The sequence below is a fragment of the Trichechus manatus genome, unplaced genomic scaffold, assembly GCF_000243295.1.
Source record: "Trichechus manatus latirostris isolate Lorelei unplaced genomic scaffold, TriManLat1.0 scaffold00052, whole genome shotgun sequence".
Taxonomy (NCBI): Eukaryota; Metazoa; Chordata; class Mammalia; order Sirenia; family Trichechidae; genus Trichechus; species Trichechus manatus.
Window position 1 is genome coordinate 4439446 of NW_004443988.1, and position 12638 is coordinate 4452083.

The 12638-nt window shown below is 38.3% G+C and overlaps 1 protein-coding gene across 2 annotated transcripts in view; it reads right to left on the reverse strand.

Moving 5' to 3' along the window:
• Positions 1-316: 316 nt before the first annotated feature.
• The window catches only part of DNAJC27 (DnaJ heat shock protein family (Hsp40) member C27), an 84414-nt gene continuing 72092 nt past the window's right edge, over positions 317-12638 (reverse strand). The window contains exons 6-7 of one of the 2 annotated variants that reach the window (XM_004377568.2): positions 7728-7888; positions 317-4278 (exon numbers count right to left, since the gene is read on the reverse strand). In XM_004377568.2, coding sequence (XP_004377625.1) covers positions 4146-4278; positions 7728-7888 — 294 coding nt within the window. In that variant the 3' untranslated portion in view covers positions 317-4145. The remainder of the gene's footprint in view (positions 4279-7727; positions 7889-12638) is intronic. The other variant, XM_004377569.2, reaches the window with a different exon arrangement.

Below are 12638 nucleotides of genomic sequence, written 5' to 3' on the forward strand. Positions count from 1 at the left end.
CACGAGGTTTGTGATAATTTTTTATGGCAGCCACAGAAAACCAATGGAATGATTTAACAACAGTTTCATCTGAATTAAAAAGGCAAAAACAATATTAGTATCTTTCTTTAAAAGAGATCAAAACAATTTCATCACAACTTTAAATAAAGTTAGAATAGCCTGATGGACTGGTGAATAACATTTCCTCCATTTTATAGATGGGAAATTAAGGCAAGATATCTACGATCACAACTGGTGAGGAACTAGATTGGTTTCTTGGCTTCTAACCTAGTATGTTTTAAAGATCAGCGCCTCTACATATAAATTCATCCCCCACACAGTGTTTGATATTTGGCTTTATTTTATAAAAATACACGACTTAAATACATATGACACTCTCTATACAAGACAAACAATTGGTAGATTTAACATTTTCAGTTATTTCAACAGAAAGCAAATACGTAAATTACTTTCTAAGAGCAAAGGGTTTAGTTACAGACTCTGCATTCACAGTCAAAAGGGGGAAGAATCCCTGGAGAGCAATCGATGCAGGAGGCTTATAAAACCATCCAGCTTTTCAACAAAAGTCTTTTCACCAACAGGGCCTTTATTGCACAGCTACATATTGCACTGCTTTTTAGACACAATCTAACTTACCCACATTACAAGTTTAAATTTTTTCTTCTCTATAAATGTTTCATGGAAGAACCAATGTACAAACAGCATTAACTGTGTTTTACAACTGTACTGAATACCACTTATGATAAGTACAAATCTCTCTTCACTTTGCAAAACTTGCAATGGAAGGTGCTTGGCTATGTTTCGCAGCTAAATTCATTTTCAAAAGTTTTGCAAAAACGTTGGCAGACTCAGAGTGAACTGAAGTGTGTACAGTAGAGAAGGAAATGACTTTGCAGTGCCTACTGAGTTACTTGTAAGAAGGGCATTGTTAGAGATAATGTGCACACAGCTACAGCTCTACCCTTTTTGACTAGAGACTGAAATACCTCCCTCCCTCTCTTGATTTAGTCATTGTTCCCTGAGGAACAGCGACTTCACTACTGATTCAGAGCTTACAGGAGCTGCATTCTTACCCTGGCTTTCTTTCAGAAATTGACCTGCCTTATCTATGGCTCATTTAACTAACAGTGAACTAGGAGCTAGTTTATAGGTCTAAAGAAACATTTACTAGTTGAGAATGAAATATATGAGAACTTACTAGAGTAAATTTCCTGAGGTAAATGTAAGCCTTAACAAATAATGTGTAATTTATAGAATTATAGAGATTTATCTTGGGTAGCAGCACAATGACCCCAAGTCTGAACTTCCAAATGAACAGGTTAACAAAACCAAGGACACATTCATGTAAAACAATGAAACAACAATGCTGAAGTAGAAGAAACATTGACAGTTAAATTGCAATGAGAATATTAATTCAAAAGGAGGCATAAAAGGGGGAACAGAGGAACAATAGGAGGGTGTATTTTAAAGTGCTTAAGTAGGTTGGTCGATTAATTTAAAATGCTTCCTGGGATTTCTAACAAGTTTAAAAAGTGTTACTTCTTGGTGACTCAGATGGGGAAGAAATGGCTTTTCTTGAATAATAGCTATTCAAACTTTTTCTTCTTTTTTTGAAAAACAAGATTCTCTAACAAAAAATTTTGACCACTAATATTATTCTGCTAACTGTTCCTCTCAGGGATGTATTCTGAAACCCCAACTGGCTGAAGAATTTTAATAAGCTTGAACTACAGGGTACATGTCTGCATCGAGAATTTAAATTAATGCATAGAAGTCTATGAAGTTTTGCATGAAGTTAGTACCCAAAAAACTTTTCATTGCAAATCATGCTTTATTATTTCAATGATCTGCTCAAGGATTATTGACAACAGAAAAATTCTAGGGCCCTATAGCTTAGCTTTCTTATTTTCTTCCTTTTACATAAATGAAGCAGTTTATGGCCATCCTTACTGTCAATAATGAAGGTGTTGGAAACTAAGTCCTAAGACCCAAGAATAAAGATCTAAATTTCAACAAGTCATATCCTTATGATACAAGGATATGAATGGAAGCACTAAAGAACTCTGCTATGATTGCTCATCTGCACAATGTAACTTGGATGAGGAGACTGATCTAGTATAACAGTGATAAAAACTGTACCAGCTTTCTGCACAGGGCCATCTACTCAGTGCGCTGTCAGGCCAGTCTGGGCTGACACTGCCGTGCACGATCTCCTCATTCATCAGACTTCTAAGTTCTGTCGCAAGAGTCAGATCTGTTTGATTGCTTTAGGCATAATGAGAGCCTCAAGCAAAAGCTAGGTCTAGAAGGACTTTGTAACAAGTAGTTTGGAGTGCTGCAGTCCCAGAAGCTAGCTCAAAGGCCAGAGGAAAATCCCACAATAAATCATGTATCAGATCCCAAGTCATAAAAAAAGTATTTTCAGTATCACCAAGATGAAAACTCAGACTTAACCCACAATGTTCTGGTTTACTGAAAACAGTACATGCAACGCAGCCAGAGTATGGCCACACAAAGTGAAGCTGCTCTGGAGAGGGACAAAGTCCAGAAGAATGTGTGGGCTTGGATTATGTGAAAGTGGCTTTTCTCCTTAGGTGGTAAGGAAGATGCTATTTGTTGATCAATATGGGATAGCTGTTTACAATTCACAGGACAGTAACGTTTCATGTATGTTAAAGCCCCAGTGAATGTAACTACAAATATGAGTATGTAACGAGAGTGATGATATAATGAGTCAAGTAGTGAGACTGGTTCTATAAGCAATGTAAAAAAATTCAGTCCTAATACCTGGTATTTGCCCATCTCTTGTGTACCAAACAGGAAACTATTGCAAGAGAATGTTACTGCTCTATGTGAAATTAGTTTTAATAATCTGTAGTTTAAAAATATTACTATTCAGAACTTTTGAACCCAAGCAAAAACTACACAGATTCCTCCCCACCCATGCCTTCAGCTCTCTCCCTCCACCACCACCCAAAGGGTCTATGTGTCTCTGGTTAACCAGGCCCAGGTCAAGGTTCACAAGGGAGGACAAAACAGGCAGTGGCCGGAAGCCAGGGATTCAAGAAGAGAGAAAATGACGGCAGGTGTGGGGTATAAAAACAAACACACAAACACAAACAACTGGGGAAAGGAAGAAGAAGGAAAAAAGAGAGAACCACCACTGATGAAGAAGCGAGGACAGAGGCCCAGCTTGTTGAGGGGCAGCCCTGCCTTTCCCACGTGTCTGTGGCAACTGATGGAGAAATAAGAGAAAGTATAAGCCTTGTATGGTGACTTGCCCAGTGCCTCAAACGGCCCTGAACCAGGCTGGCCTTTCCCTCTGGGGATGTGTGCTTAATCCCTAGGTGTGCCTGCAGTACTTCTGTCTCGGGGTCTGAGTCCTGTTTCCTAGGTGCACAGTGCTCCCTACTGCTCCCAGCAACCGTTTCCCCAGGTAGAGGAATGTCTATATCCAGGGGCAGGACTAGCAGCAACCCACCTACCCAGAATCTGTGGCTGCCATTGCCTTTTCTCTCCTGGTGGTGGCCTGGCCTGTCTCTCCCCCTGGTGGTTGGAGAAGGGAACAGAGTGGCTGTCATAAAAGGGTGGTTCACTTCAGAACTGAATTACAAACTTCCAAAGGGCTGCCAAGAGTTTACTAATTACAGATCAGTGGCTATAGTACCACCTAAGGAACTCATTGTAAAAGAAATAACTTGCTTGTGAGGTCACACTACAAACTTGCAGGAATTTTGATATTGTCTGCTTCCATTTTTGTTGTCTTCTTCTCTGATAATTAAAAAAAAAAAATGGTGAAAGAGTTTTTTCCCCTCCAGAAACCTTCTGAACTTTCTTGAGAAAATTGCCTAATTACAGAGCTTACGAATGAATGAGAAAAAAAAAAAACATATAGATTATCTAGAAGTATTAAATGAATAAGTATAGTGAAGCTTGGTTCTCTTCACTTCACACAAATGTAGAGCATCTCTCTGTAAAATATCTAGGAAATGGTAATGGGCACCTGAATTATTGATTTGCAAATGATAACACATGAATGAAAAAAGCGGTAAGATTTTTGTGGAGGCAAAATCCACGTTGGTTATTTCACCTCTGCGGACAGTCTGTTTGCACTTGAGTCTCACATTTGTCTTTTTCTCTACTTCCTACTTGATGTTTTTCAGGAGGGCTGTCCGGGCATTCACAACTGCTTTGAAGGCATCTTCGCTACCGGGTGCTACGCATTTGTCTGGGTGAAGAAGCACAGCCAGCTTCCGGTACGCTTTGTTGACTTCATCCCTAGGAAAAGGAGCAAAGCTCTAAGTCAGAAACACTGTCAACCCCAACCCACTGCATTTTAGCTGCTTGGATACATGTAACATCTGTTTCAATAAGTATACCCCAAATAATCAGTACCCTTTCTCAAAGATGGGACTAAAGGACTAGGAATCAAACAAACAAAAAAACAATACATAAAAAGCAAGTAAAAAATAAACAAATACAATGCTAAGGAAAAGAATGAAAAAATGACCAGATGAAAATGGACAGTGCTTGGCACCAGGGGCCGTTTTCATCACTGCTATTAAGTACTAGATTGGTGTCCTCATCTAAGCTACATTGTGCAAACTCTTTGCTGATTGAAGACATGAGTGCATGGGGCAATCAGGGAAGGCCCTTGAAATAGGGTACTGAAAGAAGACAGGGCTCAGGACTAACACAGCGATGGGGAAATACAGGCCACCAGGCCACCTGGGGAAACAGAACTGACAGAGGCTGGGCACGGAGCATGGAGATGGAACGAAGTCCCACGAGGAAACTGGGCAGAGAAGTAACAAGAAACAATGTTGGCCAGGGAGCAGGGGTCAGTAAGTGAAATGCCTTGAAGACAAAACAACAACAAAAAAGTGGATTTGACAATCACAGTAGGAGTTGCATGACACAATGGTCTTGGCAAAGCTGTTTCTTGAAGTTAGGAGACAGATAGGAGGTTGCTACAATAACATTAAGGCATGAGGTACAAGAGTTTAGATTAAGGTGTTTGTGGAAACAAACAAGAGAAGATAAGAGAGATAATCTAAAGAAAGAACTGGCAGAAGTAGCTGATGAGCTGAATATACAGGTGGAGAGCTATAACAGAAAGGGGCTGAGATGAGTTCCAGTATCATGAGATCTGAGGCCCAGGAAGACGGTGAGCCCACTGGCCAGGAGAGGGACACTGAGACCAAAGAAGGATCAGGGGAGAGAATGTTGCCCAGAGAGGAAGGAGCAGTAACAATGTTTCTTCAAGCTCAGCAGGCACTGTCTGGAAACCAGCAGATCTCCAGGAGAGATCTTCAGGCTTCTCGGTGAGCAGGAAACTCATCCGGAAGGGTACTGGAGACTGTATCCTTCCCTCTTCCTGCTCTCCTGTCATCCTTTGTTGTCAGGTTTTCTACCTGACCCAAACTGGGGAGAGTTCTAAGTACCCAGTCATACCCCTGGTCAGACTGAGCTCCGTCTCTACCAGCTAGTTTTATTTCCCATCTTCCATTTGTAATTGAGGGTTCCAGTTATCCCATAAGCATGGGTATGGTGCTTCCCCAAATTCCTAACCTTTCTCCTTTTTTTTTTAAATCAGAAAGATTTCTAATTTGATCTCTCCACATTAGAGAGATGGTCTTTGATACTTTGGATGTGACAGAAAGTCTTATGTGTCAACTTGGAGAGATATTATAGGGCCCCGTTAACTGATTCCCATGTTTTCCACATACATCTCTTGTGCTTATCCATACACCAAAGAAGCTAGCAGCAGACTGTTTCCTTCTGTTAAAGAAAGCTAGGGCTTCCTTGATCTTAGAAGTGTCCTTCTGATTTTTCTTGCTTAAACCTTGCTTGTAGTTTTTCTACATAGATAATTTTGATATTAGCTGACAAGTCATAGTCTCCGTCTTTGAAGAAATTTGAATTGCCAGAATTCTTGTTTTTCCAGAAGACCCTTTGACCTTAAGCCAGATACAGCTGCCTCTCTTCCCAGTGAGTGAGTCTTGTCCTCTGGACTAAAAGCGCCTTTCAAGAGTACTAGGTAGCAGGAGAGACGCTCATGGAAAGTTTTTGGAAAAACAAGACTGATGGAGGTATGTAATGAATATTATCAATTCTGTTGAAGGTGAAGATTTTCTTAAAATTCAAGAACAGTAAACACAGCACTGAACATTAAAACTCTTTATAACTTAAAAAAAAATGTTTTTACATTTTTCCCACATGTGCTCAATACTATACAAAATTAGTTTGACAGACCCAGTGGACAAAGGTTAGAGAAGTACTGGTTAAGACTATGGAACTTATGGAGGTCCTGTAAGTTTTGTTAGGTTCCAATAAATCACGGGGAATAAATAAGGAATTAAAAATTTCCTTTCCTTAATGAGTACTCTTCTAAGTTAATTTGTAAGTATACAAAGTAATGGTTTCTTAATTTTAGCATCAGTATCCATTGGAGATGAATGGAGGAGTATAGGATAAGACTATGGAGGTCTAAAAAGATATTTAAAAGATATCAATAAACTTTGTGTATATACATGAGGCCATCTGAATTCTTTCCCATGTTTAAAGCATCCTCAATAAAGCCTGGCAAGTGAAGGGTGACTAATAACTGTCTTCTTCTTCCCTTCCCCTCTTTCCTTCTGGACTTTAAGATATGCTATGAGACTAATACGGAAAAGAGATACTTAATGCTTTTGGTGCCTACAATGCAACTTTAAGACGCACCTTTTTGTTTTGTGAACATCAAGGTGAAAAAGTAGAAAGAGAGAAGTATGAGGAGGAAAGCAATAATGCAAAATAAAAAGTGAGAGCTCTTACACATTATAATATGCATGTTGTTGCTGTTGTGTGCCATCAAGTCAAGTCCAACTCACAGTGACCCCACAGGACAGAGCAGAACTGCCCTACAGGGTTTCCAAGGAGCGGCTGGTAGATTTGAACTGCTGACCTTTTGGTTAGCAGCCTGAGCTCTTAACCACTTCACCACCAGGGCTCCGTATAATATGCGTAGTAACAGTATTATTACATCTTTAAAAGTTATATAACCTTACTGAATAATAATGTATTTTGCACAAGCAACAAGGAATAGTGGTTGTATTTCTTTTCTTCCTGAATACTTATTTTGGGAGAAAAATAACTAGCTAAAATAAAATAATCTAACACAAATACACACACAGAGGAACTAACAGGATGTGTGTGTGTGAGAGAGAGAGAGACAGGCAGGCAGACACATTAATAAGTGTCCAAATGTTTCAAGGTCAAGAGCCAATTCTATCACTAACTTGCTGGGGTCCTTGGAAGTGTGTTCAATCTCACTGAGTCCTAGTTTTCCAACCTATACAACGAAATGTTTGGGCAAACTGATTGCTAGCACTCTTCCCTTCTCTAAAATTCTATGGTTGGAGAATTCTCTTTTTTGCCACGCTTTTTTTTTTTTTTTAAGGTTACATTAGCTTCAAGGCTCTTCTTCAACACACACAAAAGCAAAGCATAAGGTATTTATGCATATACATTATATAGTTCCTTTATCAGACAGCTCTGCCCTCTGTTTTGTTTCTTTGTTATTCAATTAATTCAGTGAATTAATTCATTAAGGTTGATATATTGATATATTTCCACACATCTTCGTATTTATAGCCAATTACAAGATTTATTGCATCTATAATTTTGACTACTAAGTTTTTCTCTATAATACAACTCAGCACTAAGTATCCTAGAGTATTGCTTACCTTGAGGCCCCAGGTTTGACTCCCAACATGTCCCAACTATCTTTGCTATTTCGAATTCTGCGAATGGTGTCTGCTTGTTCTTTGGTGAAACTAGCACTGCTGTTTGTGATAGGACGTTTCCCACCATTTTCACATAAATCAACTATGGATACATAAAAGGTCTACAAAAAGAAAACACATCTCATAATAGAACTAATTTTATGAAAACAGGAATTCCTGTTAAGTATCAATTCAGAGACTTTTTAAAATATTCTAATAATTCTTAAAAGTTATAAATAAAGCAAATATGTACTTTGGAAGATTCTTTCTCTTATACTATATATATATATATATTTTTAAACACAGAGAAACCATAAAGAATAAAATTTAAGTGGCTCATAATCCTACACTCAGATAATCTCACTTAAGGTTAAAAAGTAGTAGATGAATATTATTAGAAAAACTCAAACAGCCTCAAAAAGCTAAACGTAGAATGACCATATGACCCAGTGAGTCTACTCTTAGATATATATCCAAAAGAATTGAAAACAGGTATTCAAACAAATACTTGTATATAATGTTCACTGAAGCACTATTAACAATAGCCAAAAGGTGGAAACAGCCCAAATGTCCATCCACCGATGAATGAATAAACAAAATGTGGTATATCCACATAACCAAACCAGGCATAAAAAGGAACGAAGTACTGACACATTCTACAATGTGGATGGACTTTGAAAACATTATGCTAAGTCAAAGAGGCCAGATACAAAAGGTCACATATTGTATGATTCCATTTATATGAAATATCCAGAATAGGTAAATCTATAGAGACAGAAAGCAAACTGATGGTTGCCTTGAGCTGAGGGGAGGGGATAATGGGAGTGAGTGCTTGATGGGTATGGGGCTTCCTTTTGGGGTGAGGAAAATGTTTTCAGACTAGACAGAGGTGGTAGTGGCACAACATTGTAAATGTACTAAATGCTGCTGAACTGTACACTTAAAAATGGTTAATTCTGTGTTATGTGAATTTTACCTCAATAAAAATTCAAATGGTAAAGAAAAATGTAAAATGAAAACTATGTCCCCCTACCCTTCAAGTTCCTCTCCTCAAGGTTATCATCATTAATATTTTTTGAGTATCTTTCCAGAAAAATTTTCTATCAGTATGCCAGTACATACACACATCCACATCCTTTAAACATTTACATAAGAGAGATCAATTAAACACATTAAACACATCCTTTTTTTCACATAATAATATACCTTGGACTCCTTCTATAGCTGCAGACACAACCCTTCCCCATTCAATGACTGCTCTGTATTTTGTTGTGTGGGTGTACCGCAATTCATTTCACCAATTTCCTATTCTTGGACTAGTTGGTTGTTTCCAATTTTTTGCTACTGCAAACAGTGCTTTAGTGAATATTTTTTGTGTCTACATCTCTGCACATTTGTGGGGATACTACTTTAGGATAAATTCCTAAAAGCAGAAATGCTGAGTATATTTAATTTTTGATTTGACAACTGTCCTCCAAAAAGGCTACACCAGTCTACGCTCCCATCAAAATGGATGAGACTGCCTATTTCCCCATACTCTCGTCAACACTGGATATTATCATACATCTTAATTTCTGCCAATGTGATATGTATCTTGCAGTTTTGATTTACATTTCTTTAATCATAAGTGAGACTGAGTATCTCTTCATATGTTTATCGGCCTTTTCATTTTTTGAAAGATGGCTGTTCATATTCTTTGTCCTTATGATGGTTTGTTAGTGAAAACTATTTTTTGATTCTGTTCATGTCTTATGTTCTGTGCACTGTTATTACTGTTGAATGATTCCACTCAAAATATTAATACATTAGTGCTGTTTTTAAATTGATATATCTTCTCTTCCCTCAACTTCTTTTTTAATCTCTTCCTCTTCTATTTTTCAGAGATTTCTATAGGTCCTATTATCTTCTAAAAATTTTATCTTTCTATTAGACTCCTCTTTCTTATCTCCAATAATAGCTAATCGACTTGGCAACCTAACAAGGAGTCTTGACATATGAGAAGGCATGTCAAAGGAAAAGCCATTAGATACCAAGACAAAAGAAGTGTTATCTTGGTTTTAGTCTATCTTAATATTATTCTCTCTGTTAACAGTGTGAATAAGACAAAACCAAGTTCCTTCCTGATATAAAATGTCTATTAAATAAACAAGGAAAATACTTACTAAATAGAACCAACAGGAAAGTACTACTTTTAAGTGCTTAGTTACAGAATAGTTTGATTATAGTATTCTTGTTAGCCTTCTTTTTTTAAACAGACTAATTTATCCATTAGTTCTACCCAAGATTTATGTAAAAGGATAAAAGCCATCTAAAAAGGATCATGGTTCACAGATGTTTGCTAGTAGTATCAGTGTGAGAAATTTATCAGTCAGGTTTTCTTCTAGCCTATGAGCTAACTTGAAATATAAAAGCTCACAGACTTCTGAGGACACAAGTGTTCATTTACAACCCACAAAGTTGGAGAAGATCAGCTGTGGTGAGGTATACAGAACACTAGAATGGAAGTCAAAACTCTCTGTTTAAACTTCATGTCTGAGTTCCAGCCATGATGGGGTAATGGGTACTGTACTAAACCTCCTGCCATAACCTACATGTAAAAAATATATGAGGCAACTGCGTTCAGGCAGTGGATGATAGTCTATGCAAGACTTTTGATTCCTGAAAGGTAAGCTCCACAATCACCTGTTTCTTTGCCTGGAGTTTTCTGACCATGCCACAGAGAGTAGAACTGCTCCACAGGGTTTCCAAGGAGCGGCTGGTGGATTTGAACTGCCAACCTTTTTGGCTCGCAGCCGTAGCACGCTGTGGCTCTTCACCACTGCACCCCCAGGGCCCCTTGAACTTGTGTAGGCTGACACAAAGTGTGAGCAGACACAAAGTCCCACTGAGCTACGGAGGCAGAGATCAGAGTTTGAGACTGCTGAAGTGGCTAGAATCTTTGGAGCAGCACAATGGAAACAGAGCTGTGCAGAGCTGGGCCCCCCCAAATCCATGTGGGTGCTCCCCACTAGTTTGTACTGAGAGCTAGGCTATACACGCACAGGGTAAGATCACTTGAGGCTTACCATATAGCAGATGCAATGGAGTTGAGAAAAGAACTAATATACTAGAGGTTAAGCGGTGCTAGGGGAAGAGTTGTGCCTTGCCAGTGTGAAAAGATTACCCTAACACCTCATTATTACTCTTAGCATCTAGCTGAGATACCAAAAAGGCTGTACCTTAGGAATTGGGCTTATCTTTACAAAACCTAAAACTAAGAGCTGGCAGGATCTGCAAGAGAGACAGAATTTGGAGGCTGAGGCCTGCCAAATTATAAGGGCTTGAGGAAAACAATGGGCTTCCTTCAGATTCTTGCTCTTAAAGCAAAAAACAAATCATACACAAGTTCATGGGGGCCCTGGTGGTGCAGTGGTTAAAAGCCACGGCATTTTATGGCTGTGAGCCAAAAAGGCTGGCAGTTCAAATCCACCAGCTGCTCCTTGGAAATCTTATGGAGCAGTTCTACTCTGTCCTATAGGATCGCTATGAGCCGGAATCGACTTGACGGCAATCGGTACACAAGTTCAATGTAATCTGCCAGTAATTTAACTGCCTACTAAAACAAGAATCAACAATCTTCAGAGGAAGATAACAAAATTTAAAATCTATACAATGTATTATCCACAATGCAGGTGTCCAACTGGAAATAATTATTTATACAAAGAGACTATAAAATGTGATCCATAATCAAGAAAAATAGATGTCAATAGAAGCTGAACTGAGATGGTTCAGATGTTGGACTTAGCAGAAAAAGCCTTTAAAACAACTACTATATATTCAAAGAATTAAAGAAAAAAATATAATCTTAATGAGTGAGAACTAGGAACTACACAAAAGAACCAAATTCAAATTCTAGAACTGAAAAGTACTGAAATGAAAATTTCGTTTAGTAGGTTTAACAGCAGATTAACAGTGAACCTGTAGTCGGATCAATAGAGACAATCCAATCTGAAAAATGGAGGGAATAAATGGAAGGAACATCAACAGAGGCTCAGGGACTGTGGGACAAAACTAAATAGTCCAATATACATGTAATTGGAGTCCTAGAAGGGGAAGAGAGTGACAACAGGGCAGTAAAAAATAACTGAAGAAACAGTGGTCAAAAATCTCCCAAATATGATGAACAACGTCTGCCTACCAATCCAAGAAACTTAGCAAACCCCAAGTAAGATAAATATAAAGAGAATCATGCCTAGGCACATCATAGTCAAAATGCTGAAAACCAAAGATGAACTTTTTAAAACAGTTAGAGAGAGAAAGAGAGGAGAGAGAAAGATAACATGATATAAAGAGGAATGAGTAAGAAACAATGATGACATCTGATGAGACACAACTGAGGCTACAAAACCATGGAACAATATCTTTAAAGTGCTGAAAAATCTCATATTTAGCTGTTATTATTTATACCTCTTGGACAAGTCACTTTACTAATTTAGCCTCAGAGTCCCCATGTATGAAATAAGCATAATACCTGCTTTATATTGTTGTTGGAGCCCTGGTGGCACAGTGGTTAAGAGCTCGGCTGCTAACCAAAAAGGCTGGCAGTTCGAATCCACCAGCCACTCCTTGGAAACCTTATGAGGCCGTTCTACTCTGTCCAATAGTCGCTATGAGTTGGAATTGACTTGACGGCAACAGGTTTTTTTTTTTTGGTTATATTGTTGTTATGAGCCTCAGATGAGATAAAACATGTAATTAAAATTCTCCAGAATTCTAAAATACTACTCAAATGATCGTCGTTAGTGCACATACATGTACTGGTACAAACTTGCACAGATCTATGTACTCAAAAAAAAATATGAAGCATGGCAAATTAACATCAACCTTATTTGG